The sequence below is a fragment of the Anopheles stephensi genome, chromosome 3 (assembly GCF_013141755.1).
Source record: "Anopheles stephensi strain Indian chromosome 3, UCI_ANSTEP_V1.0, whole genome shotgun sequence".
Classification (NCBI taxonomy): domain Eukaryota; kingdom Metazoa; phylum Arthropoda; class Insecta; order Diptera; family Culicidae; genus Anopheles; species Anopheles stephensi.
Genome location: NC_050203.1, coordinates 22818636 through 22844618, shown reverse-complemented (window position 1 = coordinate 22844618; position 25983 = coordinate 22818636). Strand labels below are relative to the sequence as shown.

Below are 25983 nucleotides of genomic sequence, written 5' to 3'. Positions count from 1 at the left end.
TTCTTCCACAACGTAGGCCCAATTATCCGCCCATATAGTGAAAATAATCCAGATCAAAATCGTTACTGTTCTTCAGTTCTGCATCGTAGAACCACAACTCTTTACAACCGTGATTACTAGCACGTTTTAGACAATCCGATAATCGGAGGACACAATCATTCTGTGGACCAGCCAATAGAGCAACTGATCGCTTGGGCAAATCAGTCAGATATTCGCGCGAAAAGAAGAAAAAAATATTGAGACCTGAAAACCTTAAGACGACATTAAAAGGCCTCGAACAACTGCAATAGCACTATCGAAACTTTACCACTATTCCAGATATATTTCATCCGATCCTCTAGCTCCGGACATTAGAACATCCAAACAAAGCGAACAATTGTTACCAGTCTCGAACAAACAATCCTGACAGTAAATTCCGGGACATTCTGAACGGGGGCACCTCACCAGCAGATCTGCTCTCTCGTTTAACACATCACCACACAGCATACACCGTACGGTTCCACCCTGGCCTAGCGCCATTCGACAGATCCAGTAACGATTAGTCTTCGCTCGAACAACATCCAACCAATGCACTCCTGCACTTTGCCCGCGATCCCTTGCTCCCGTGATGTGGTTCCTCAGGATCTTTAGTAAACTTTCTCTCTTCAGCAAAATATCGCCATAAAGCCACAGGGCTCGCGCACGTGCCCTTGCGGGATAGTATCGTCGCATAACTATCTGTCTAACGCGTAATCCGTACGGTTCAATAAATGCAAAACACCAACAAAGCACCAATAAAGCGGTGATCTCGCCATACCGTCCAAACTGTGGCTGTGCTGCATCCGGAATACATTGGGAAGGATCAATCGCCGTCCCGTTTACGATAGGATCGAACGACCGGACGATATCACGCAACGTGTCTGCTAGAATGCCTTCACCACTTACTCCCACTGATAGTGGAGTTACTGCACGGGATGAATTCCCTGCAGGATTATTCGATCCTTCGTGCATAAAATGTTTGATCAGCGTAAGTAGCCAGTAGAGTGCGTAATCGGCCGCTAATTGGCCACATATTTGCACGGAAGAGATAACCAGGAAGGTCATCGATTTCGCTATTCGAAACCGTTCCTTCCAGGTGAGATGAAGCGATGTTAGGGGAACATAGCGATGGCTTTCTTTGCGGGTTAATGGAAATATGGTTTCTAGATTAAGCTTCAATCTTCGATTCTCGATCGTATAGAAATCCGCGGTTAGGAAACTGTTATCGAAGCTATCCTTTTTCAAATAACGTTTCCAATAACGGATAGCTCTATAGGGACGATAAAACAACGACAAGAATCACAAATACAAGCAAAGATCAAACTAACCTCAACACTATGCACACGAAAAAGCCACTAGTAATCAGTCCCAGAATGTTAAATGTCCTTCTTAATGGTTGGGTTCGATCCGCAATTTCCTGCCTTATTTCGGCACTCACTTCCGCCAACGTTTTTGAAGCATTGGATGAGAAATCAAACGTATGATCGTACTCCACCTTCACCCGGAACAGTTCTTCCAAGCTTTGCATCAGCTTTTGAATGCCTTTCGTACGGTGAAGAAGACCAATAGCAGGTATGTGTGATGTATAATCAAAAACAAGCAATCGGTTTTCCTTAATTTACCTTGCTCAATTTCTTCTATAACTGCGTCGCTTATGAAGTCGATAAGCTCACAAAAATAATCCACCATCTTTGCACCGTAGCAGATCGTTTTGCCGACCTGTGTCACTTCGCACAGGAAGTCCATGGCGCCCATTTCCTCTTTACAACCATCGATTGTTTGATCCAGCGCTTGCAGGCAACGTTCGGAAGGTGTGCCCAGCTTATCATTGCACACGGACACGATGTCCCGCAGCCAGTCGTACGCTTTCTTCATGGAGTGAACTGAACAAAAGGAAGGTAATTAGTATGCTGGTCCGGGAACCGGATGTGATCCTCCACTTACGTATCCTTTTCACCAGCTTTAGCATTTCCATTAGCGTGCCTTGCACCTTCATAAACGATCGTTCGACTGTTTCGAGCAGCTCATCGATTATCTTTTTCATCGCCAGAAACGGGACCTTCAGTGCACTGATCGTGTCCCGGATGGCTACCTTTAGCTGTTCCTGGGTGCAGCTAAGCGTGCTACCTAGCACCTCCACGTTGTGCATCGTGTTGGCCGTCGGTCCAGTTACAGTGAGCAGAAAGATGTATCCGATCAGTGCTGCTCGGCCCCGTTTACTTAGAAACTGTGGCACTAACAGCATCGTTACACACCGGGCACCTTTACTTCGTGTTAGGAGCACCAGAGCGGATACGAACGAAATTCCAAGCAACATCCAGTGCAAAGTAGGCTGGAACGAAAACTGACCCAGCAGCAACACATTCACAATCACCGTTTGTATAGCAGCAAGGCCAATGATTTCTATAATTCTTCCGGACATTTGCGTACGATCGGAACCGGAACTGGTCACATGGCCACCAGGCGATATAAAAAATACCCCACGAAATGCGTGATAAACACCGTTGCAAGGACGAACCACACACACACGAACGATGTTGTGGCAGACGTACTTCGAGCGTGCTTCTCTCAACCTTTCAAGTCAGCGTGATAAACACGTGACACCTGTCACACTCATACAAAGATGAAGAGCTCACATGAAAACAACAAACCCTCAGCATTCTTCAAGTTTTGTTTGCCATCATCGACGCAAACTCGCCGTTTTAGCTAACAATTCTCGCTAGACCCGTAAAGCAATGCAATTAAATTAAAAAGTTTTTCTGCCGCTGCTGCTTTTCAACACACGCCCACAGTGAACAGAGCGAGCAAAACCGAGCCCCAGCGCCAGTATGGAGGTGGATATGATACAGAAGCCCGCACTGGCCGTTGAGCCGCCGGATGCGAACTTCAATCCAGATCTAACGCCGGAAACCGGCGAACAGTATTTGCAAAAGGTGATGTACGAACGCGGCAAATGTCCGGTGGTAGTTTGTGCTGAAAAACCACAATCCCTTCATCAACAGAAAACCCTCTCCGGACTGGCTGCCCTTCCAACGGTAAATGCGTTGCGCAATAAAATTTTGTGGACACACGCTAAAACAAGCAAAACTGTCCGTCTAACCCCCCCTCCTTTCCAGGACGAGGTGAAAAACGTCGCCCACCGTGCGCTTATACCGACCCGCGAATGGGAAACGATGCAGAATCAAAAGTTTGCCGAGCTTCGGGACACGATCACCTCGTACCGCGGTAGCGCACAGTACAAGGAAAATTTGCAGCGCACGCACGTATTTCTGAACTTTGAAGATCGGAAGCATCTGCACGAGTACTGTGCCAACAATCTGCCCTACGTGAGCATACTGCTCAGCATCCCGCAACGGAATTTGGAAATTTTGCTCGAGTATTTGCACGAATGGTTGCAGGATTCGGATCAAGCTTCGTCGGTCGCCTCGCAACAGCAGGACGAACCATCCGATCCGGAACTGTGCGACGTCGCGGCCGCACTGACACCGTCCGTTACGAGCAAGGAAGAGCTGCACCGTGGCGATGGCTACCGGCGTGATTGGATACCGCAGTGGATTTATGCGATACTGGCCTGTCTGATAAAACCGCTCGAACCGTATATACACAGCGTGCTGCGGGACATCGCCAAAACGTGTATCGCGCTGCGCAACGAACTGAAGCAGGAGGATGAAGCGAAGGTGCTGCCGCTCAATCTATTGATTAGCATTATTTCGAAACACTTTAATCAGTGCGATTTGGGCGACAACATTGCCTGAGGAGATTTTGGGCCGAGGAGGATGATCGTGATCGTTTTTATTACACTTCTATTTCTATACATAAATCGAATACTTAGCGAACCTTCCTGAAACGAAAAGGGATTTGTACTCAACAACTCATTCAAATGTTGCTACAGTTATTTACATCTTCCGTGAAAATTATCACAAAACAGCAGGAGGGTGGAATTGGAAGCGAGCAATTGAAGTCATCAAGACAAAGCCGGAAAAATTAAAACACCCACTCGGAAAAGCTTCGTTGTTAACTTAAAGAAGGATAGGGAGGACATTGGTGTGTGTATATGCGGGGCGGTGTGTTCGTGTGTCGTTTGGTTGGTTGGTTGGTTTATTGTCCTTACAAGGTAAATTGCTGATCCTTATAGTGAAGTATGGGGGTATCTAGTTCCGCCCGGAGGCACTTTGTAAGCGCCGCCAGCACCATCTCCTGTATCATTTCCACCTGCGTGGCCGGTGTGTAGTCGTCCTCGCTCGATCGGGACACCGTTATGACGAGCGGCGGACACGGAAGCTTCTCCAGGAAGCGTTCGAGCTGGCCCACCATCGTTTCGATCTCCTCCCGGCTCGATTCGTGGTGCGGCAGATCGGTCACGTCACACGTGCAGCCCGCATCGTAAATCATCGACCAATCAATCTCCTCCTCCTTGTACTCGCGCTTCAACGTTCGCACCAGCGTCGATACCTTCTCCAGCAGCCCGGTATACTCCTCACTGATTTCCTGCTGATAATCCACCAAGAAATGCTTCAGATTGCCCACCTCCTCCAGGTACAGGAAGATCGACTCCAAGAACTCGAGCTTCTCCTCCCGATCGCGCGCCACACGCTGCAGCTTCTCGAGATCGTTCTCCGCGTCGTCGGCCAGCTCGGGCGAAACGAATATTTCCTTCAGCTTCTCGTACAGCTGCACCCGGTCGTAGATCTTCAGGAAGGGATTGTGTGTGCTGAAGTAGTCCAGATCGATGTCCAGTATGTAGCCCTTGGCCAGATCCGTATCCTCCGCTACCGTGTACTCGCCGACCGAGCAAACCTCCAACCGCAATCGTCTCCGATTTTCCAACCTTTCCTCCGGCTGGTAGCAACCTTCCGACACGAAATACTCCAGCGTCGAATCGGTCCGTATCGAACCCTCGAACTCACCGACGTGAAACTCAAACTTGCCCTTCGGGATCTGGTCCGACCACGGCGGTTTAATCCAAACGATGCGCTCCACGTGCCCGGCGAACACGGTCGGCATCAGCCAGTTCTCGATGCTGATACTGTCGAGCAGCGCGTCCTTGTGGAACACATAGTCCGCGGGCATATGCTTCGGGATGCACATGTCCGGATGGGAGTCGAAATGCACGATCCGGTTGCCGTGCAGCGGTAAATGCCTCGAGCCGAAACACCGATAAAGGAACGTGAGCACTTCGTGATGATCTTCCACCACGAAGATCGGTATTTTTGCGAACGATCTGCTTTTCGGCGGTGCTTTGGAAGTGGAAGATGTTGCTGGTGCTGCTGCCCGTTCAACCGAGGAAGACGGTTGGCCGTTGTTCGATTCCGTCGTCGTCGTCGTCGTCGTCGGTTCATCCACGCACTGTTGCGCTTTGTCATCGGGTTCCACCACCTCGGGCTGGGTGGTTGGTGTTTGGCGTTTGGTGTCAGCGGAGCTTTTTGTTTGTGTTTCTTCACCCTCCGCCGCCGCTGTCGTCCCTTCACACTCCGTGTCTGACTTCCGCCGTTCGGTGGAATCACTTGCAGTGGTCTCCATTCCGTGTTCGGATCAAGACGTCGCGGATAAACACACTCTGCTTGTTCTGGCACACCGTATGTATACCACTGACGAGCACTAGCAGGCAGACATACATACACAAGGGGGGAGGAGACCCACTATTAGTGCTCCTGGCGCACCAATCAATTTTCACTCATTAGCCTACGGCTCAAATCTTGGCGCGTTCCGTGGACCCGTGGACAACCGCGTCGTGCCTACCTGGGCGTCCTGTCTGTATTATCCAGCGGTTGGATAGATCCTGCCTGGAGGGCGTTCTGTGGCCAGAATACCCAAAAATACCACAGAACTAGTGCGCTGGAATTGGTCCAACTTGCGATGCTTCTTTTCGTGGGGCCCTATGCACGATGACGGTTCATTACGACACCCTTCTCAAAATACGCTCTCAACTACCAACAAACCGCACTGGGTGCAGTGGTGTCGAATGCGATGAATAGGGCTACATAATATCACGAAAAAGAGCTAAAACTCGGATGGGATGCAAACACTGGCAGTAGATTGATTTTTATCAAATTTAGATCGTAAAATCGATCCCGAATAATTTATCAAATCCTCAATAACCTTTAAATAAGAAATGTTTACAATGTGCCTAGTCCGGAATGTGTTCGACACCCCTAAATTCACGCACCCATATCCACTTCAGTCAGTTGTTTGTTTACATCACATGGTTTAGGATTCTGCGTACTTTCAATTTCCTCAAAATATTATATTTTTTATAGGAAATTTGCCATGATAAAACGAACAATTGCATTCTATTGCATGTAAAAGTAAGCAAAACCGCATGATTTACCTGGAAATTGTATAAACTATTTAAATATCCTCACTGAAAATCGTCCAACTTCATCTTCCTGCCTGTCGTGTCACCGTTTTTTTGCACGTCACTGTGTATTTGTTTTCCTTTTGCATGACGACTGACAGCTCTCGCATCGCAATTTCAAAACAAACAAAATCACCCAAATACTTGCAGTTGTAGTTCGCGAGAGTATGGATTTCCGATCGTCCCGCAGCACCGACCCTGAGGTGGATCTGCTGTTCCGTGAGCAAATTGTCCGCGAAGCAAGCGTGCAGTTCGAGAAAAAGTTCCAGTTTGAAACGGCGCCGGCAGGCACACCACTTCCACCGCTAGAAACACTCTACCGCAGTCCGCCGTACACTGTACCAGCGCTACAGGAGCAGAAACGCCATCTCAATGAGGTGAAGAATCGGCTAAACGATTTCGAAATAAGCGACTGGCATCAGCACACCCGCAAACGATCGTCTCTACTGCCGATACTGAACGAACTGCGCTACCGAATCCGGGCTGAGTTTGTAACGCAAGCCTTTGCCAAACTGTACGAGTGTGTGTCCGCGTACGAGCTCATCAACACCGACCTGCGAGAGCTGGGCAGTGTGCATCTGTGCGAGGCACCGGGTGCGTTTGTCACCGGCCTAAATCACTACATCCGGCTGAACTGTGCACCGCGCACGCAATGGAACTGGTTCGCCTGCACGCTCAATCCTTACTACGAAGGAAACTGTCCGGGGAACATGATCCCGGACGACCGGTTCATACTGCACACACTCGACTCGTGGTGCTTCGGGGCAGACGGTACGGGCGATATAATGGTGCGGGAAAATCGCAACGCCATCATACGACGAAGGCAGCGCTTTCCAACGGTAGGGGGAATCTTCTCACGATCGCGCCCAATTAAGCTATAAATAAACTTTCATTGCCATTCCGTTTTCGTCGATCGCAGGTACATCTCGTCACAGCGGATGGATCGATCGATTGTCTTAACGTACCGGAAGAGCAGGAAGAACGTGTCGCTAAGCTACACCTAGCGGAAACCGTACTGGCCCTTAGCTTGCTTAGCGCCGGTCAACACTTTGTGCTGAAAATGTTCACCCTGTTCGAACATTCGAGCGTGAGTTTGCTGTACCTGTTAAACCTTTGCTTCGGTGAGCTGCACGTCTTCAAACCCTGCACCTCCAAACCGGGCAATTCGGAAGTTTACATCGTGGCCAAGTACTATCGACAGCCGGACGGAATCGATCAGTATCTGGAGCTAATTTACACCCACCTCCAGACCGATGAGAACGCACTGTTTGAACAATCGACGATACCGGACAGCTTTCTGGAACAGCTGCACAGCTGCACCGCTCACTTTGTCCGATGGCAGACGGACGTAATCGAAAGCAATATCCGGTACTACCGCGCGAGCGATCCGCTCGAAGACCAAAGACTGACCATATTTAAGCAAACCATCATGGAGATGTTTTTCGACCGCTATCGCATCACGCCCATACGCAACGGCGAGCGTATCGTGCACGGGGTGAAGGTATCGGAAGGTCCCAACATCAACCAGAAAGAATCGCGTGGCACGTTTAACGAGCGCGTCCAGCTAGCGGCCACCACCGATGCGAACCGGAAGGAAAGATTACGCTCGCTCCGTGAACGGTTAGATTATCTCACCCTAACACGGCAACTGTTTCAACCCGAAGCAATGCTTAACGATACCCCATTGAGAGGTGGTCCCGAGAATGGGTTTCATCACGTACAGCACGAACTAGCGTTCGCCATCGGGAAACCAATCGAACGGGTAAAAAGCTCCAAATTTGCACTCATTACCTGTGTGCGGTTATTAAACGATACGATCGATCTGTATCGAACGGTGTGTAGCAGCAATGATGGACCGTTACCTTGTGCCTCAAACGATCCTATAACCGTTACCGGAAACACCATCTCGATCGCTGTCACCGGGTACGCTTCGATCACGAATATCGCTCACCACGAGAAGGAACTCTTCCGTACGATCGTTCGAACGCTGTTTCAACTCATACAGCAAGATTGCATCACCTCACCGTTGGAACATTCGCCGGCGACAGGAAACGATCCACTCGAGTTAATCGTGGAAAATTGGCTTCCCCTAACGCAGGTAAGCGTCGGTTTGCTATACCTGCTGAAGCTGTACGTATTTAAGGATGTGGAAGCACTTTCGCCCACACGTATCGCGTTTCGAGATTTACGCAACAGTGGAGTTACGAATCTGGTCGGCATACATGATGCGGTGCTTAAGGCGTACACGAAAGCGTCCAATGCCCGTCCCGGTGCCGCTAAATCGGTTCTAGCGATCGTTCCCATCACATCACTGCTGGACGGTGGTTTTCATTACGCGATGCTCAACTACAACAATGCGCTGTGCTTAATCTTCTGCGCCCGGCTGTTGGAAGAGATAAAGAGAAGCGTTGTTTGAAAAGTTTTTTTTTTTTCAAAAAAAAAATATTAAAAAGTAGTAGAAAATCTTCCGTTTGATAATACTTCAAAGTTAAACAACTAACTTAAATTAATAGCACGAAGTCTCTTAAAGATTTCTAGAACATTTACCTACCCACTGTGTCACACTAAATCACTATGTTAGATGCACCCTCAAAACTATGATTTGTGATAAGTATTGCTTTTGTCTAGCTATTAGGATCATTAAACATTTACTAATCGATAGGTTTTAACGAAAATGTATCACTTGCAAATAAAACCAATTTTGGAAAGTTATTACACACTGCTAAAAACTTTCGTAAGTAATCAATTGTCTCCACAAACATATATTATTCTGATGATCAATTATGTGGAATAAATTATTAAAAATACGTAACAAAAACGATGACAGTCACACTTACTTATTCGTCTAAGAACAGGACAATCATTTGGAGGCGTAGGCTCCTATCTTTCAGGCTATCGCGATTCTAAAAGAAACTGTGGACGACCTTAATGGACATCTATCAAGAACACGGGTTGGCCAGGAGACATCGTTAGCCAAGGGATATCTTGTAGTCCAAGGGTTCTTCAAGCTTCCGTACACATCACAGCAGTCCACATGCCACTTCCAAGAGTCGCTTGAAGTCATGATACTCCGGCTGGCTCGAATGGTTCCTTAACGTGCTTTGAAATATGTCTGCGAAAGTTAATGCCAACATCATCGGACGGACAGCTGCAACTGGCGTGGGTTGAGGATCAATGCGACGAAGACAAAGTACCTGCTTGCCGTAGGCTCTGACCGTGATAGAGCACGACTCGGAAGTAGAATATTGGTTGACGGCGACGATCTTGAGGTAGTAGAGGAGTTTTGCTACCTTAACTTCAGACAGCAACGAAAGCAGCGAAATCCGAAGGCGCATTGTTCAGGGGAATCGTGTCTACTACGGGCTCCACTGACTCCTGATATCCAGAAGACTCCTACAAAATACTCCGTATATCGCAAACTGATACGGCCGGTCGTCTAAGGCCACGAGTCCTGGACTATGCTGGCGGAGGACACCAATACACTCGCCATTTTCGAGCGACGGATGCTCCGAACTATTGTTGGTGGTGTGTGCGAGCAGGACTTGTGGGTGGAAGGAGAATGAACCACGGGCTAGGATGCACACATCCTGACGGTTGCCCAAGCCGGAAGGATACGCTGGTTGGGGCTCGCGATAAAGATGCCGGACTCATGCCCTACCAGGATAGTGCACAGCGAGCTCGTTGGCTGGAGCAAGTGAAGTCAGACCTGAGAGAAATTGGTTGCAGCCGGGGCTGGAGGAGTGCATCCATGGACAGAGTTTCCTGGAAACGGATTGGACAACAGGTCATGTCTTGAAGACGTGCTCCATAGGAGCAGGCCAAGAAAGTAGAAGACGGCCATCCTTATCAAGATTCGCCATGCTATCTGCATCAAAACACTCCTCTTCTGAATTTCACAACAATCCTCCAGAAAATTGATCATCAACTACCGCGATGATTCGGTGTTATGCTCAGTGAACCTACGGCACTGTCCTGCTAATTAAGCTGCTGCAATACCAGTACAGTTACAGCTACAGTTTTTTAGGTCTAGAATTTTGACGTGTCCCAGAAATCGGCCATCGAAGATTTCATCTCCAACCATTGAAAGCTGTCAGGTTTTGCCATTCTATCAACTAAAAAATCGACAATTAATTCTAGGTTTTACATTACTTAGCCACACGAACCTACCAGCGACTCATAATTCTTTTGAATGAAAATACTCATCTACAAAGGTACAAACAACGCACTGGAATGCGGAGGAATGTAAGACATTGTAAAATTGTAGCAACACACAAAAAATAGTCCAAAAATTGGTCATGATACAAGCATACTCCCATAGGACCTTCCCTTCTACTTCCCTTCCACATTGTCGGGACGGAAGAGGAAGTTCTGCTTGGTCGAACCGAAACAAACAACACCAGTAGTGGTGAGCTGTAACAGTTACACCGTAGGTAGGTAGCATCGTAATGATTGGCAGCTGATGGTTCCGTACATGGTCTTCCCACTGTCGTCCGATCTTATCATCGACAACCGAATCGACCTTTAGTATCTTCATCAGGCGCTGGTCCAGGGGGGTGGTGGTGCTGGTGGAAGAAGCCCGATATCAGCAATGCGAAATATCACAAACAACTATTCTCAATATAAATGATTTTGATTCGACCCGGACCGACGTCAGTCTGTTGAAGATAATTTTTGACTACGGAACCTTTCGCTTCCCATCACAGTAACCGTGTAGTGAGATATAAAAGAGCCAAGCCAAGTTTTACACAGCAACTTCGAGATAATGCGTACCGGAATGCAGTTGGTTGCACTGTTCAGTGTGACATTAGCGCTGCTGCTAGTATTTACTGAGATGGCATCCGCTAACCCACTGTCAGCGCGTAAGTAGCAGCCTACCGTTGTGCTTTATTGAGACGATCCCTATCTTATCGCGTCTTCGTGTTCTTTCCCCCCCCCCGGATTTATAGATTCGGAGTTACGCCTGCAGTCCTATGAATTACCCGCGCCGAGTGTTGTGCAGTCCCGGAGTGCCATGGTGCAGACGCTCACCTGCACTAATCCCACCTGCTCTGCCCAGTGCCGTGGACGTGGCTATCGTCGAGGATCGTGCACGATCGGTCGTTGCTTCTGTTCGTACGTGTAGTCAGCCGCAGTGGCGCAGAACCAACGCTGGTGAAGACGCACTACAAAACAGTTGATGAGATCTGTAACCTTAGATTAGATAATATGCAGAGAGACGCGCTGATACCAGCGGCAGAGGCGCCAACCCTTTCCCGAAATAAAAGATAGGTTTTTTTTCGAGAGACAATGACATCAGACTTTTCGCAACTTGATAGTAAAATGATAGCCCCGACAACACAGAAAATCCGGTGGTCTAGAACTTTTCTTCTTGTTTGAGGAAAGAAATTTTTTCTAACGCTTTCTAATAAATATCTAAATATCGCGAAAAAATTTAGAAAATGGAGGAAATAATGACTAATACGAATTTATTCAACATCTACAGCCTTCTAGAGAGGGGCAAAAACATCTGATGAGTGTGAAGTTATGATCAGCGGATAATCTGGAGACTTTATCATGCAATACCCAAGCGCCAGAGAGTATTCGTCCGTACAAAGAAAGATTGCAAATACACATCCACTTCTGAGCAGTCGGTCCCTCTATCCAAATAAGCAGCTGATGATGGTCATGGAAAATATCGGAGGACCTTTGCCAATCATTCTGTGATCGAGAACAGGAGGACCAAGTACCCGTTAAGGCCTAAAGGCCTTATGGCCTCAAAAGAACTAGAAGTACTGGGAACATACATTTTTATCTTCTAAATGAATAAGGTCCAACTCCTCTAAAGCCATCCCCTTAAGGGGTGTTTAAGGTTGTTTCTTAGTTGCTGCTGAGTAATTGGTAGTAAACTAATCCATAAACGATAAATTGTAATGTGAATTGAGTAATCTTTAGTAGTACTATTTTACCAAACCTCCCCAAAACTAGTCTATTATTTTTAATCCATAGATTACTGCCATCACTTACAGGGCCAATGGACGTCAGTTTATTTAAATTGAATCTAATTAACCAAGTCCAGCTTGCCTACCAAAAATACGGAGACCTCAAACATCTATCAAAACTCTGTTCTCTGATCGTATGAGGTCACGAGACGCTCATATTAATTGACACTAACCAGCACAACAACTTCACCCAGATGGCCATACGGCACGAAACAATTAGCACCTTTTAAAGACACGACCGTCACAGCAAGTGGCGACCGATCAACAAGTTAGTCAGATCGAAGAGGAAGAAGCTGCCGAAGTATCGTCAGAAAAGAAAACCAATTGATTGGGAGAGGAAGCTCAATTTCTATACCAAAACCCCATATTTATCATGCAATCGTGTAGTCGCGTCAAAGACAATGCGCCTCCATTATATGGCATATGTAAATGCATATGTTCAGAGCAAGCATGGATATGGCGGATGTGTTCCGGACACATGTTTTTCGCATGCAAATAAGGATAGCAGCGAAATTGATCTCCTATTTGGCTTCGTAATCAGATATGAACCCCGACGTAGGGAGCAGGACCCCGACCCAGACGATTGAGATCGCTTTTCCTTGTAGGCGGCTACTGTCCACCAATCTATCAAAAAGGAATTAAAAAAATGCGGGGGACATTGACAACAACATCCCAAACATCCGACACTACAAAAAAGGATGCCTTACTAACAGCAGCGGACGACGACAGCAGACGGCCAGCATCCTTCACAACTATAGCTTTGTATATACATTTCTTCCCTTATATTTTACCCCACAGCCATACCATCTCAGGAATAGTAAAGAGAGTCAGAGCAAAGAGACAACCGAACGAGAGAGAGAGAGCACACGACAACGCTTCGCAGTGGAGTGCCAAAAAGCCGACGATGGCACGAACGGCACGCACATTTCAAATAAAAACAAAACCTTGAGCCCGCCGCCCGAGACGAGGTTTTATCACGCGCAAATTTTATCAGTCGCGGTTCGGAGCGCGTCACGTTCGGACGGTTCGGATCACGTCCTCAAGATCAAGCTTACTCTCGTGTGCGTGTGTGTGTGTGTGTGTGCAAGTTTACATGTTTTAAGAGCCACAAGTACTAGCTGTTGTATTATGGGTATTGACCTTATAAAGAAGCCGTGCTGAAAATAGTAGCCCACCCTCCCCAGAGCACTCCAGAACACTTGTGCTCATCGATGTGTGTACCGCCGCCTTGCAGTGAGTTCGGTAACTAGAAAGAAGCGAAAAACAGACCTATGCCAATTATAGCACAGATACCGATCAGCTGATCGGCATGTGTTCAACAAGTGCCGTTCCACCAGCAACCGACATGCAGGAATGACGTGCGAAAAAGATCTTTAACCACAAAATCATCCCTTGGGTTTTTGGAGGCCATTTTTTTTACTTTAAAAAACCTCTCAAATTTAACGGATTCATCTCGTTGCGATGGCAACCGACACTCCAACGCGTGCTACTCCGCCTGACAGCTTATCATCTACCGCTGTCCGGTTCGTGTGTAATGTGTCCTCACTATCGGACACCGGGATTACCGGCCAACCAACCAACAACGACGACCGTGCCACCACCATATCTGGCCCACTGGTGATGCTTGTTTTGTAAGTATAATTTTAATCCCAAATAAAAATCCCATGTGCGGGGGACACGCCACACACTAGCATCGCCCCATCTTGTAACGCACATCATCTCCCTGGAGATGGAAAAACCGGTTAAGCTTCGCCCAAAGCGTCACCACACGCATGAGTTCTTGATATAAATGCGCCCGGACGGGCAGGGCCAGGGAATAAAGTCTGCATCCACCGCCGCCGCCGAAGGGTATACACGTAGTAATGGCCATCCGAGGTGCAGATTGGTACTCATCTTCTGCATCCCTTGCGGCGAGATATCTATGTCACGGACTCGTATCCCGAGATTCGGAAGCAACGAGCAGTCGATTGCATATGCATATGCTACCTTTGGACGTGAACGAGCTATCTCCTACCCGACTGGCACACTACGCTGCGTTCGGGTAAGGTGCTCGTTTGAGAATTCCCATGTTTAAGGTAGCTGTTAGTGAGTATGGAATATTTTTGGAGGCGCTAATTTGTGATACGGGTGTCAGGGCAGAGAATGGCAGTGTCGCGTCACCTGTAGCAGATGATGGTGCCACAGATAAAAAAGCCACAAACAGAAACCAGACAAAAGTGATGTATTTTTGTTGACCCTCACACACACACACACACACACACTCACACACGGGTATTTACTGTGTGAGCTTATTTGCGAAAGCTTTTTGGTGTTGTTTTACCTCATGTTCTGAATCCGATCCAAAAAGGTACACGTTTTGAAATTTGAATCGTGCTCACTGTATCACTGGATAACAAGAAAGAACTGCTCGGGATGCTGGGAGGGTTCTGCGTCAATAAAAAAACTATGTCCAAGGGTTTTACCGATCCATTGCATATGGTGCTAATTCTTTTTTTCCTTTTAACCCTTTTTTCCTACCATGATTCCTGTAGGTTTACAGAAGAACCTTTTAATAAATGTATGAGGTGAACCGTTTGGTAGATTTTTCATGACATGCCTAGCCTAATGAACCTTGCGCATCTTATGCTATAAATTTTGCGATAATTATACCAAATTCTGCAATGTCCTTCACAAGATTAAAATACTGTGCGGTTAGAATTAACTATCTGGGGTTCGCCGGTCTTCACATGACAGGACAGGGGTTCAAATCCCACCAGGAACCTTGCCTCAGCCTAGGCAGCACCGGTAAAATCAAGTCACAGAAAGCCAGAAATAGCAGGCCGAGACCTCTCGAGGTTCTAGTGACAAGAAAGAAGAAGCAGAAGAAGAATTTACTCCTCAAATTCTGCTTAGCATCTATAGACCATCTCAATGGATTTCTTAGAACCTTAGTTTAAAGCATTAAACTTGTCCAGGAAACCATTTTGACTGTATATTACAGCCAGTTTATTCTTAAAAATAAATTAGTATTAAAAGTTGCCTTTTCTACAAGAAATACTCAGAAACTTATCTATTTAAGCTTATCGGATCCAATACAGCCAAGCGTAAATTCAAAAAGGTTACACCGTACTTAGGGTAGCGGGCTAAAGAAACTGAACGCCCTAAAATCTAATGGTTTGAATTAAAGTTCAGGAAGAGAGTACTCATGGCGAACGTAATTAATATCCAGCTGGGTAGATATTAATATCCCACAACTTGAAATGGTTAAAATGGATTCGAATTATTACAATCAGTCGATGCAATTTAAAAACCCGCAGCATAATGAACAAGCTTTGCAAAACCACGTGCCTGATTGAACATTGTAGTGAAACGAAAGGGTTTACGCTCGGAACCAGCAGCCAACGGTGACAGATAACACAATTATCTGATGAGTAGCGTCACTCGCCAGCCTACAAGTACGGGAAGAAATATTACAATTTGCAACTTTCACCGAGCTGTATGTACTTCGCATCATACATACTGAGGCCTTCAACTAAACTGGGCTAAATGGAAATTAAGGGACTAGTGGCAGAGACGCCTAGGTAGGGCTGGGATTTGAAGTTCAAATCTCATTCAGATCACCTTCCAGAAACGCAGGACTGTGACTATATAGCTACGGGTAAAATCAAGTCACAGGAAGCCAGGAATGGCAGCCCGAGACCTCTCGAGATTGTGAAGCGACGTAAGACGCAGAAGAAGATCCCATCTGGATTCACCCTTTCTAGTATGGAGGACTCACTATCAAACTCAAAGCAAATCAATCCAAAGAAGCTAGAATGTTGGCTCTCCTTTTTCCACTCCATTGGACTACATATTCGTCGTCAGTAGCTAAGGATGTTAACCAGTACAGTAATCACATCTCTTGCCTTTCCTCAACTGTTACTCATGACCTGTCTAGAGTAACGAAAAGCTCTCTCTGTACTATGCATCTGTATACGTACGCGAGTCTGTGATTTAATTTACTAATTTCAAAGTAAACACAAAACCCAACGGCAGGTACAATTATTTACCCAAACCGTCGGTAAATACATGCTCGGGCCTTGTGTGAAAACAGGGTGACAACACTCTGCGTACGAGCACTTTCGTCGCCAATTATAGTCGACCGTCGTGCTTGAGGGGCGATCCGGTCTTCATACGGCAAAGCCGGCGTTCAAATCTCATACGGAACGTACCCCCCTTACCCAACTACGTGGTATCATTAAGTCTAGTAAGCCAGACCTAAGAGGTCGTTCGGCCAAGAAGAGAGAAGTAGAGGGTACTGCTGAACAGATGATTTGAATCTCTTATTTTTCCCAATCCTTAACGACCAATAAATGGAACGTCCCACCGTAGCTAGACAACGAATCCAGTCCATAAGGACCCTTTCAAAAGTTCAGATCAAAAGTTTGCTGGCCGCGATCCGTCGCAACACCAAACCTGCTGGTTGGGACAAACCAAAGACAGTAGTACATTTAAGATAACGTAAATTTTCAACCGGAACTAATCACAACCGTTCACAGCAACAAACCCACAGCTTCTCACCACCAGAACGCTCGCTTGGATTTGGCCCCTGTCTGTGCCTGGCATTTAAACGCCCGTGAACTTCCGTGCTCGGTACGTAGCACAAGTTTGGGGCAATGTTGTGGGAAGTTTCGCCGAAAGATCCTTCTGGCAAAGTCCCGATTACTCGGCTGTTCAGCCTTCTGTCCCACCCCCTCATCACGGTCCCAAGATTTTGAAAAGTTAATCACGGCTACTGGGAAGGTTTGCGTTCAGCTCAAAAAAGACGACACAATCTGGGGAGGGGGCGGGTTGATATGTTTAAAGTTCGGCATAGCGTTACAAGAGCACTCGCTTACACCGCCCGGATGATTCCTTGCGCTTCGCTCCACTCGAAAAGGCGAACGGGCGAAATATGCACAATACCATTCCATACCTAGTCGCAAACAGGAAAAATGGGTAGCAGGTTCGCTCTGCGTGTAGAGACACGAGATGTAACGAGATGTAAAAAAAGGGGATAGGGATAATCCGAATGCAGACAGCGGACAGAAGAGTATGGTAAGCAAAGGCTAGTTCAGCTAATATTGTGCTTCTTTTTTTAAATGCTTCTTCAAACTCATATCCATATCGTCTATGGTTGAGACGGTTTGGCAAAGAATCTTGGGTTTCCTCGTTCTGTCCCGACGGCTTTCACTGTCTTTCTATTCACTACACTATTAGTATAGCTTAAAGGATGGAGAGAGAAATTGTGCGAATTACCACCTCATTCATCTTGTGTCCTGCGCCAGGTTTTTACATGGAATTACCCTTTCTTACATCCAATCAAACAATAATTCAATCATCAACCACAAAAGAGAAGCAGCAGGCGGACGCAACTACAAGGAGGTAACCACATTATTTCGGTTGTTGAAAGCTAGCGTCATGGATTTTTTTTCGTGGAAATCGGAAGGTCTCCTCATCATGGATCAATAAATGTGGTGCTCATGAATAGTGGTTCCCTGATTTCCGCCCCAAAACGGTTACCTTCGTCTTGGCACTGACCGACTGACCTTTGTTGGACTACGGAGCTTTATCCGCAGTCGGGATTTTATATGACACCTTTGGATATATTATTTGCCCGTTTATTCGACGGGTCCATCATTATTGAAAGGACACTTAAGAGGACGCTTGAACCATTAAGAAGCGACGATAGAACAAATTGTTGGCAGACTGATCGAAAATACCCAACTCATCGGTGTCACCAAAATCCCAACCTTTTCTGGCTGACATTTAATTATGAAGTATCCCCGCAGTGAAGGTGGGATCCCGCAGCCGGTGAAACGTCTCTAATGAAAAGCTCTTAAAGTGCTAGATGAAAAAGGGATGATTTTGCACTGCCTGAATCTGCACTACAGAATTGGAAGTACTTCAAAATTAGTATTTATTCTTTCAGTCATACTTTTCTTCTCTATCTAACAGCGTAACATTTACCTTAACAGTTTCTTTTGATCTGCTTTTGAATCCCGTTTCATAACGCCTGAAGGTATGCAATGCGTCTTTTTAAACGTGCCATCCACTCCGGACAGTCCGTAGAGCCATCATACTGTCAGCGTCTGCTACACACTGCAAACGTCCCAACAAATTACCGTTTGCGGGAAGAGTTTGTTACAAAGAACTAAATCTACCAATCGGAAATATTCTAAAATCAGTCATTATTCTTTAGCATTATAACTATTCTCTCAATCTTTTACCGCGTAATAGTGTGTCATAATGTGCCACTTGCCAGTCTATTGTGATATTATGATAATCATATAACCGAAAATGTTTACCAGTCCGGTGTCATAATGCCTGGAAGTATGCTATTTGTTTTCGGACCAACGCGTATCGCATCACCCCAAGGACTTCCGGAAGCTCGCTTCTAATTACAGAATAGCAAAAAAAGGTCGTATAAATTTCCTCCTATCTGGCTATGCCATAACGAGAGTCACTTAAAACAAAAATTGCGATTGCATGCTTGCAAGACACAAACAATAAAATTACGTCTAGAAGAGCAATGAACTTGCAATAAAGGGTCACTTAAATGCTTTTGAATGATTGAATGCTTAATGTAAGGGAATTACAGTATTATAAAATGCATATAACGGGCGGACCGGTGGCCGAGGCGATAACGGCGTCGATCATCACACGGCAGGACAGGGGTTCAAATCCTATCCAGACCGGCTTTGCCTGTACGCAGCGCTGTAGTGCCTAGGAAGAAAGAAGTACTATTTATTATGTGCCGCTTATGGAAACAGCTGAACCGCGAATTTAATCGACGTTCAGTACTACCTTTCAATTGGGTTATTTAATTATAAATAACAGTATTTGTGAATTTTGCAAAAAGAAAAATTTATAATAAAAATAGAAAAAAAATGGTCAGCACAACGATGCAAGAATTTTATCGAAATCGATGGAGGTTTCCTCCAAACAAATTAAGTTTCTAATATTTAGATACTAATTGAGAGGGGTGCTGGTGGTAGAGGCGCCAACGGCACCAGTCTTCATACGGCAGGACAGTGGTTTAAATCCCATCCGGACCGTTCCCCCGTAGTGAGAAAAGTTTGTGCCAAAGCCTGTACTTTCAGAAATTATTTTATTTTTTAATAATAATGACGGACCGATGGATGTCGTATTGTCACTACTTCCAGAAATGCTTATCATATCGTAAGTGTAATCGTAGTTTCTTTTCCCCCAGTTCTTCGCTTTATTACGACATTAAATTTTTTACTTGAACCAGTTGCAACTGAAGTGTACAACACTGTTTCTTTGGGACAATGGTTTTCCGTTTGATTTCCAACAATCTTCTTCTTCTTCTTCCCTGGCACTACAACCTCGAGAGGTCTCGGCCTGCCGTTTCTGGCTTTCTGTGTCTTCATTTTACCCGTAGCAAAGTAGTCAGGATGAGATTTGAACCCCGGCCCTGCCGTGTGAAGACCGGCGCCCCTGTCGCATCTGCCACCGGACCGCCCCAACAATGTACTGTACGGACCGATTTCCAACAATGTACGACTCATAATCATCAGCTCCATTAGCAATGGGATTTCGAGCTTCCCGGAGGCCATTCTCCATCCGGTGACAAACCCGGATCGATGACTTACGGAAAGAGAATCAATAAAATTTCACCTCATTCGTCTCGGATTTATTGATCACCTTCCCTATTGATGAAGTAACGCCATTTTTCCATTTTTTTTTTTCATTTCGTTCATCAAAAGTCCCTTTCCGCAAAAAAGGTCAGTCATCATCTTCTCCCCCAAAGGAATTATCCCAAAACTTGTTGTTTCCGTTGTTCTTGATTCTGTGTGTTTTCCTTTGTAGTGTTTGCATAATCACACCACAACCTCGCTGCCCAACAGTGCCGCACCCTTCGTTATCTGATTTCTCTGATCGTTAGTCAGAAATCCTGTTCCTCCAAAGTGAGCAGGATAAAAAACATGGCATTGAATTTCAGTTACGCAAGAAAACAATCCCAAATAAAATTTCAGTCAAGAGAGCCCATGCACAATGGGAACTTTTTTTTTTTTTTGTTGAGCCCCTACCCGGTGCAATGCCTCATTCCCTCATCATGATTCGCATTTTGTAATGGTTGGGTGTTGTGTGCAGCTTCAAAAAAAACTTAATGATAAAATTTGTTCAACCATTTGGGGCTTCCCCATTGACGAAGAATTGAGATTGTTCGATGAAACCAGGACAAACAAAAACAGACCGCGAAAAGCTTGGCAAGGGCGAGACGACCCCAACCTTCCCAAACAACAAGGTGCAATCAAGGGCTTTAAATAAACATCGAGACGAGTTTTTGTCCGATTAAATCGGAAAAAATCTAAACACAAAGGTATTATGGCAATAGCAAGGTGGGTCGGTCCCCTAAAAGTTGTATTTTTTTTTGGGGAGGAAATATAACACTTTTTCGATTTCGTTCTTTGATGCGTTTCAATATCCAATTAATATTGGGAGTATTTAGTTTTTTTTTCACAATCGAGCACTGTTATTTCAAATAGAGCTTCAAATAAGGAGAAAAAAAACGTTTTGAAAAAATAAATTTGATTTTTTTATTCACGCGGCCATTTGCCTTCCTTTCGATCCGTATTCGTGCGACTATTTACATGAGTAATCATTTTAACAGTTTACACACAATTATATTCGCTTCATAGGTATCCTTTCTCTCTCTTTTTTTATTCATAAAAAACGGCCTGGCCGTATTGCTATTTTTTTCGCTTGCCATAGTGCAATATTCGGTTATTTTTTCTTGAATAAATGCATTTAAAGCTGATTTTCCATCCAAACATCAATTTTCCAACATCCAACAGCAAAAAATCAAATCTACTTTTTTTCGGCGTCTTAAGGTGTTGAAATGAGTGACTAGAAAAGCTCTTCGCGAGTAAATGATTGATCGACCAAAAACAATGAGGCAACATCTGCAAGGCACAAATTCGGGTGGATTTAAATGGCAAAATAATTCCCATTCCATAAGGTCTTAGAAAGCAATCAACCCTCTTAAAACTATTTAAATCAGTAGTTCGTAGCAATTTGAGAAGGTCAGTGGCGCTGGAATGACTCTAAGAATCTTTTGAATCCCGCGAACATCTACCAGGCTACTTATTAAAGTTTTTAGGGTTTCGGCGACAAGATCTCTTGGTAGAAGGGACGATTACGTTACGTTACGTTACTCGGGTTGGTCGATAACGGGTCTACGATTATGAGGTCTCTTGGTAGATGAGGGGCGCCCTACTAAACGACTAGACCCTTCAAACGAAAAGGCCCAATAGGACGACGACCTCGGTATCTGTTCAGCCATATCCTTCTATGAAAGTCTTTCGAGGTTATAGTGCCAAAGAAGAAGATCATCCAGTTTCAAAAGCACAAGGAATACTCCAATTTCTTCACAGGTTCCAAACCAAACATGATTGTAATGCCAACATTCATGATGGCAATAAAACAACGTACCGTGAGAACTTTCCCGCTAGCTCTCTAGCTGGCAAACACTCTAGCTGCATAATAGCATTCCTTCCGAAACTCCGACCTACAATTCAATCCCGAAAAAAATTCTGCCACCTTCACGCCTCCTGTTATGACACTTGTTTAGCATTTATTGTCTTCAACATTCATCGCACGAATTCGTTACACGCAATTGTCCGCACACTCATCATCATCATGCAACAAACCATACAAACCCCCATCGATTCCCCGCCCCCATCGATTCCCACTTAAAATTCATTGAATTGAAACTGTCTACTGTCCCCAATTTAAATTCTACCCAACTCATCCATCACCACCACTTTCGCCAACTATCGTACAACCAGCACGCTGCTAACGGTCGTCCCAGTCAGCGCCCAGCTGCCGCTTAGCCTGCAGAATCTCGTCGTGGAGAACGTTGCCGTCGGGGAGTGTGCTTTTAGGCCCGCGCCACCACCACCATCCCAGCATCAGGCCGTATCTCCGGCGGGCAGCGCACCGTCGTCCAGCAGTACACGGCCCGCGTGCTACTTTACGCCACCGAACCGTACCGTCTGCTTTCGGGGGATCGAAACGAAACGGTTCCAGGCCGGCGGCAAATTTAATCTCACCCGTTGGCTGATACTGTGCGATTGGCCCCTTCGGTCGTTCGATCCGCTCGTGCTGAGCCGGCTGGTGCCGCGTATCGAACGGCTCGCCGTAACCGGGCGCGTACTGCAACGGTTGGCACACGACTTCCCGGCCCTGCCGTACCTGCGGATGGTTAACATTACCGGCACACGGTTGAATCATACCGGTGTGAACGCATTCTACGAACTGGAGCGATTGCAGGTGCTCAATCTACGAGGAAATGAGCTAGAACAAATACAACCGTACCGGTTCCGGAGCGGACACGTGGAGGTGTATCTGCAGGGTAAGTTTCCGGGAAGGAGCATCGTAGAGATACTGTGTCGGATATGGAACTAAGCTTTTCTTCCTCTTATTGAGGGTTAAGTACGATTCCTGCTAAGAGATATTATCAATACAATTCCGAAACCGGATGGGAAATTGTTTCCCCCACGAAAGGCGGAAATCGCTCGTCATCAATACACCCCCATTTTCCCCCCTTTATTGCGTCAGGTAATCTGTGGAACTGCACGAACGACATGATATGGTTGCTGAAGGAACAATCACGCCAGTACGTCGACAAACCGACGCTGGTGTGCAAGGACTGGAAGTACACGGGACGTCCGGTTATGACCGCCATGGAATACAAGCGCGTGGTTCGGGAAAGTTGCCTGCATGAGGAAATCTGGAACTGTAGCTGTCACGTGTCCTACCTGCGGTTAAGCGAAAACGGACTGTCCTTCCATCCCATGATCATGGTAAACTGCAGTGATCGTGGATTCTACCAACTGCCGCAGTACCTGCCGGGAAACACAACCGTACTGCACATAGCACGCAACAAGCTACAATCGGTGGACAGCTTAACGACGAACGAACACTACCAAAGCGTGCAGGACATCTATCTGGATGAAAATCGTATCACGACGATCGACATCCTGGAGGACACGATATGGTTGGACAATTTCCGTATCCTCAGCCTGCGGGGAAACCGACTGAATCGGGTAAGCGATGCCAAGTACAAGGGAGAAAATCAAATAAAACTAATCACCCATTCGACCCCCTTTTATTCGGTTTCCCGTTCAGATACGCGTGTACAGTGTGGAGCACGCGATCGAGCGGAATCCGGGCGTCGGGAAGCTCTACCTTTCCAACAATCCGTGGCGCTGCGGATGCCGGTTTGCGATACGATTCCAGCGGTTTCTACGCAAACACGAATCGCTGGTAGCGGACTCGCGCAACATCACCTGCTACTTCATCAACGACGACGATGGCCGGAAGCAGTATCTACCGGTGCTGACGGTAACGCCGAACGATATCTGCCGCCCGTCGGAGCATAACACGGCGGCATTTTACAATACGCTCAGCATAATCTTTGCCTCGCTAATCGTGCTCATCTTTACGAAGCTGGCGTACGATTACTATCACTACCGGAAGTACGGTAAATTGCCGTGGTTAATAATGAAGATGCCCTGATATTTGCCCCGGGTGGTTTCGTATCAGCCGCAGTGGGACAACAGGCAGTCGTACTTAAGGTAGTTGTAAAAGCGAAGAAAATGAATGTGATAGTAAACGATCTACGGATATCTACGTTTAAAACGATCCAAAGCGCCCAAAGCCACAACAAAAGCTCGAACCGCTCGAAAAAAGGCAGCAAATCAAATCAGGGACTGTAATTGTAATTGTAAGCTCGAATTGATTCTCACATTTCCCATACTTATACTTAAGTAAAGTAGATTAGCTTTTTAGTTCGTAGCTTTTTGAATGTTTGTGGATGAAACGTTTCAAAAATAAAAATTGTTACTTTATTACGATTGCTGTTGCTGCTATTGTCGTCGGCGGCCTTTTAGGCATACCCTCCTATTTTTATTTGAGCCGCTCTTCCGAGAGCTGTCTACCTCCCGAAAAACAAAAAATAAAAGCAACCCAAAGCACGGAAAATGCGAATATTGAATAAATATCAAAGTAAGGGAGATCAACACTCACGAACACACGAGGACGAATTCCAGCATCGGAGGTTTTTTCCCCCCTACAGGCCCACCACTGTCGCCACACGTCCCATGCACTTGGCCATGTTCGGGTTGATATCCTTCGCCACGGACCGCTGCACCTGCTTTACTGCGCTGGTAAACGCAATATCGCACAGCGACATTTCAGCACCACCGAAACCTGCCGCTCTGCCCAGCTTCGACCCAAGCGTCCGCAGCGTCTGCTGGCGCTGCTTAACGTTTTGCTTGTTAAGCAACAGATAGCACGCGTCCAGGATGGAGTCAACCTCGTCCACGTTGTCCTGCAGTTCGTAGTTAAACTCGCTCGGACCACAGCGGGACAGGTAGCGCAGGATGTTTACCTCGCCACAGATCGGTACGTACGATGTGGGCGATGTGATCATTTCGGTGTACGCTCCAACTGGATGGAAATGCGCGGGAAAAACATATATTAAAATACACATTCCTCATAGCGTGCATTTTAAAACACTCACCATTTTTCCATATAAGCGTCACTTTGATCTGAGGTAGGTTGGAGGCACCCGTCGCTGTACTGTTCGTAATGGCAGTTTGGAATTTTAGCGCCTCCTCACTCAACTTCGGTACGGTCGAATGAGTAAAGCATTCTACGTGTAAATTGAGACGATCTTTCCACAGATTTTTTAACGCCAGCAAACTGTACGGAACGTATTCGGGGCTAGCATTTACCACGAAATCCTGCAGACAGGTAAGCTGCAAAACAACACAAAAAAAAAGTTTAATCATCGAATCGTACAAAAAACAATCCGGATTCGAACACTTACATTGATCGGTTCTGCCTTCAGTTCGGACCTCGACTTTAGCGGAGTGGTCGCCTGTGGGACCGAAGGTGCTTTAGCGTTGAGCTTCAGTTCGGTACGCAAAGCGAGGATTTCATTCTTCAGTTCGGCCAGCTGCTGCAACACACGTTGCTGTCGTTCCGCCAACATTCTTAACTCGTCGTTTTCGGCCTGCAATAAGAAACAACACCGAGAAAGGTAAAAATAAACCTAGAGCAGCACCAGTGCGTCTTATGACAGGGAGAAAAGGGGTGGAATGATAGAGCAAAGAAGCATTCTTTCGAACGAATGATGAATTAAACATGCTACGAAACCTTTTGCAGTAAATTATCAATTTCGATCGACATCGGATCGACTCCGGTACCGCCGGACAGTCCAGTGTTGCTATCGGTAAAAGCTTTTGGATCGAACGAAAACGTAGAGACCGGCTTCAGGGTGTACATGCAGGTAGGAACTTCACACACGACATTCTGGTTCATCACCGGCTTGAGATGATACATTTTAGCAACACTTTCTTTAGTTTTTATCGCGGTTTCCGGGATGTCAGTACAGAGGACGGTTCACGGTTCTATGCCCTATTCGCCTATACGCCGTCAGACAATTACCATAGCACGCAAAACCAACGAAATGGTGGAGAAAACTGTTGTTTTTAGTATGGTATTTCACTTCGAGCTAGTTTTTCTCATACTTTCCGCCACATGCGTGCTGCTGATGCAAACCAAAAGGCGAATGTCAACATTTGACAACTGTCAAACTGG

The 25983-nt window shown here is 46.2% G+C and overlaps 7 protein-coding genes across 9 annotated transcripts; 4 read left to right on the top strand and 3 right to left on the bottom strand.

Moving 5' to 3' along the window:
- Positions 1-290: 290 nt before the first annotated feature.
- LOC118510073 (DC-STAMP domain-containing protein 2-like) lies at positions 291-2633 on the bottom strand. Its single transcript, XM_036051468.1, has 4 exons — positions 1963-2633; positions 1641-1901; positions 1347-1560; positions 291-1288 (listed from the first exon to the last, which is right to left on the bottom strand). Exons 1-4 carry the CDS (start codon positions 2438-2440, stop codon positions 310-312), a joined length of 1932 nt encoding a protein of 643 aa, XP_035907361.1. The 5' UTR covers positions 2441-2633; the 3' UTR covers positions 291-309.
- On the top strand, positions 2625-3893 carry LOC118510069 (protein Gemin2). 2 transcript variants are annotated; one of them, XM_036051462.1, is made up of 3 exons: positions 2649-2951; positions 3021-3053; positions 3135-3893. In XM_036051462.1, exons 1-3 carry the CDS (start codon positions 2847-2849, stop codon positions 3771-3773), a joined length of 777 nt encoding a protein of 258 aa, XP_035907355.1. In that variant the 5' UTR covers positions 2649-2846; the 3' UTR covers positions 3774-3893. The 2 variants fall into 2 exon arrangements, with proteins under 2 accessions (XP_035907354.1, XP_035907355.1); XM_036051461.1 differs by having other exon boundaries at positions 2625-3053.
- A 132-nt stretch (positions 3894-4025) lies between these two features.
- LOC118510068 (UPF0489 protein C5orf22 homolog) lies at positions 4026-5946 on the bottom strand. Its single transcript, XM_036051460.1, has one exon. It carries the CDS (start codon positions 5536-5538, stop codon positions 4126-4128), a length of 1413 nt encoding a protein of 470 aa, XP_035907353.1. The 5' UTR covers positions 5539-5946; the 3' UTR covers positions 4026-4125.
- Positions 5947-6482: 536 nt separating this feature from the next.
- LOC118510067 (cap-specific mRNA (nucleoside-2'-O-)-methyltransferase 2) lies at positions 6483-9115 on the top strand. The gene is made up of 2 exons (XM_036051459.1): positions 6483-7212; positions 7293-9115. The coding sequence occupies exons 1-2, from the start codon at positions 6541-6543 to the stop codon at positions 8787-8789; spliced, it is 2169 nt and encodes a 722-aa protein (XP_035907352.1). The 5' UTR covers positions 6483-6540; the 3' UTR covers positions 8790-9115.
- A 1896-nt stretch (positions 9116-11011) lies between these two features.
- On the top strand, positions 11012-11717 carry LOC118512973. Its single transcript, XM_036058201.1, has 2 exons — positions 11012-11232; positions 11320-11717. Exons 1-2 carry the CDS (start codon positions 11136-11138, stop codon positions 11493-11495), a joined length of 273 nt encoding a protein of 90 aa, XP_035914094.1. The 5' UTR covers positions 11012-11135; the 3' UTR covers positions 11496-11717.
- Positions 11718-13327: 1610 nt separating this feature from the next.
- LOC118509930 (protein singed wings 2) lies at positions 13328-24321 on the top strand. The gene is made up of 4 exons (XM_036051259.1): positions 13328-13982; positions 22164-22729; positions 22936-23423; positions 23506-24321. The coding sequence occupies exons 1-4, from the start codon at positions 13813-13815 to the stop codon at positions 23893-23895; spliced, it is 1614 nt and encodes a 537-aa protein (XP_035907152.1). The 5' UTR covers positions 13328-13812; the 3' UTR covers positions 23896-24321.
- On the bottom strand, positions 24168-25981 carry LOC118509932 (probable aminoacyl tRNA synthase complex-interacting multifunctional protein 2). 2 transcript variants are annotated; one of them, XM_036051263.1, is made up of 4 exons: positions 25831-25981; positions 25211-25396; positions 24902-25139; positions 24168-24828 (listed from the first exon to the last, which is right to left on the bottom strand). In XM_036051263.1, exons 1-4 carry the CDS (start codon positions 25831-25833, stop codon positions 24449-24451), a joined length of 807 nt encoding a protein of 268 aa, XP_035907156.1. In that variant the 5' UTR covers positions 25834-25981; the 3' UTR covers positions 24168-24448. The 2 variants fall into 2 exon arrangements, with proteins under 2 accessions (XP_035907156.1, XP_035907155.1); XM_036051262.1 differs by having other exon boundaries at positions 25540-25968.
- Positions 25982-25983: the final 2 nt, after the last annotated feature.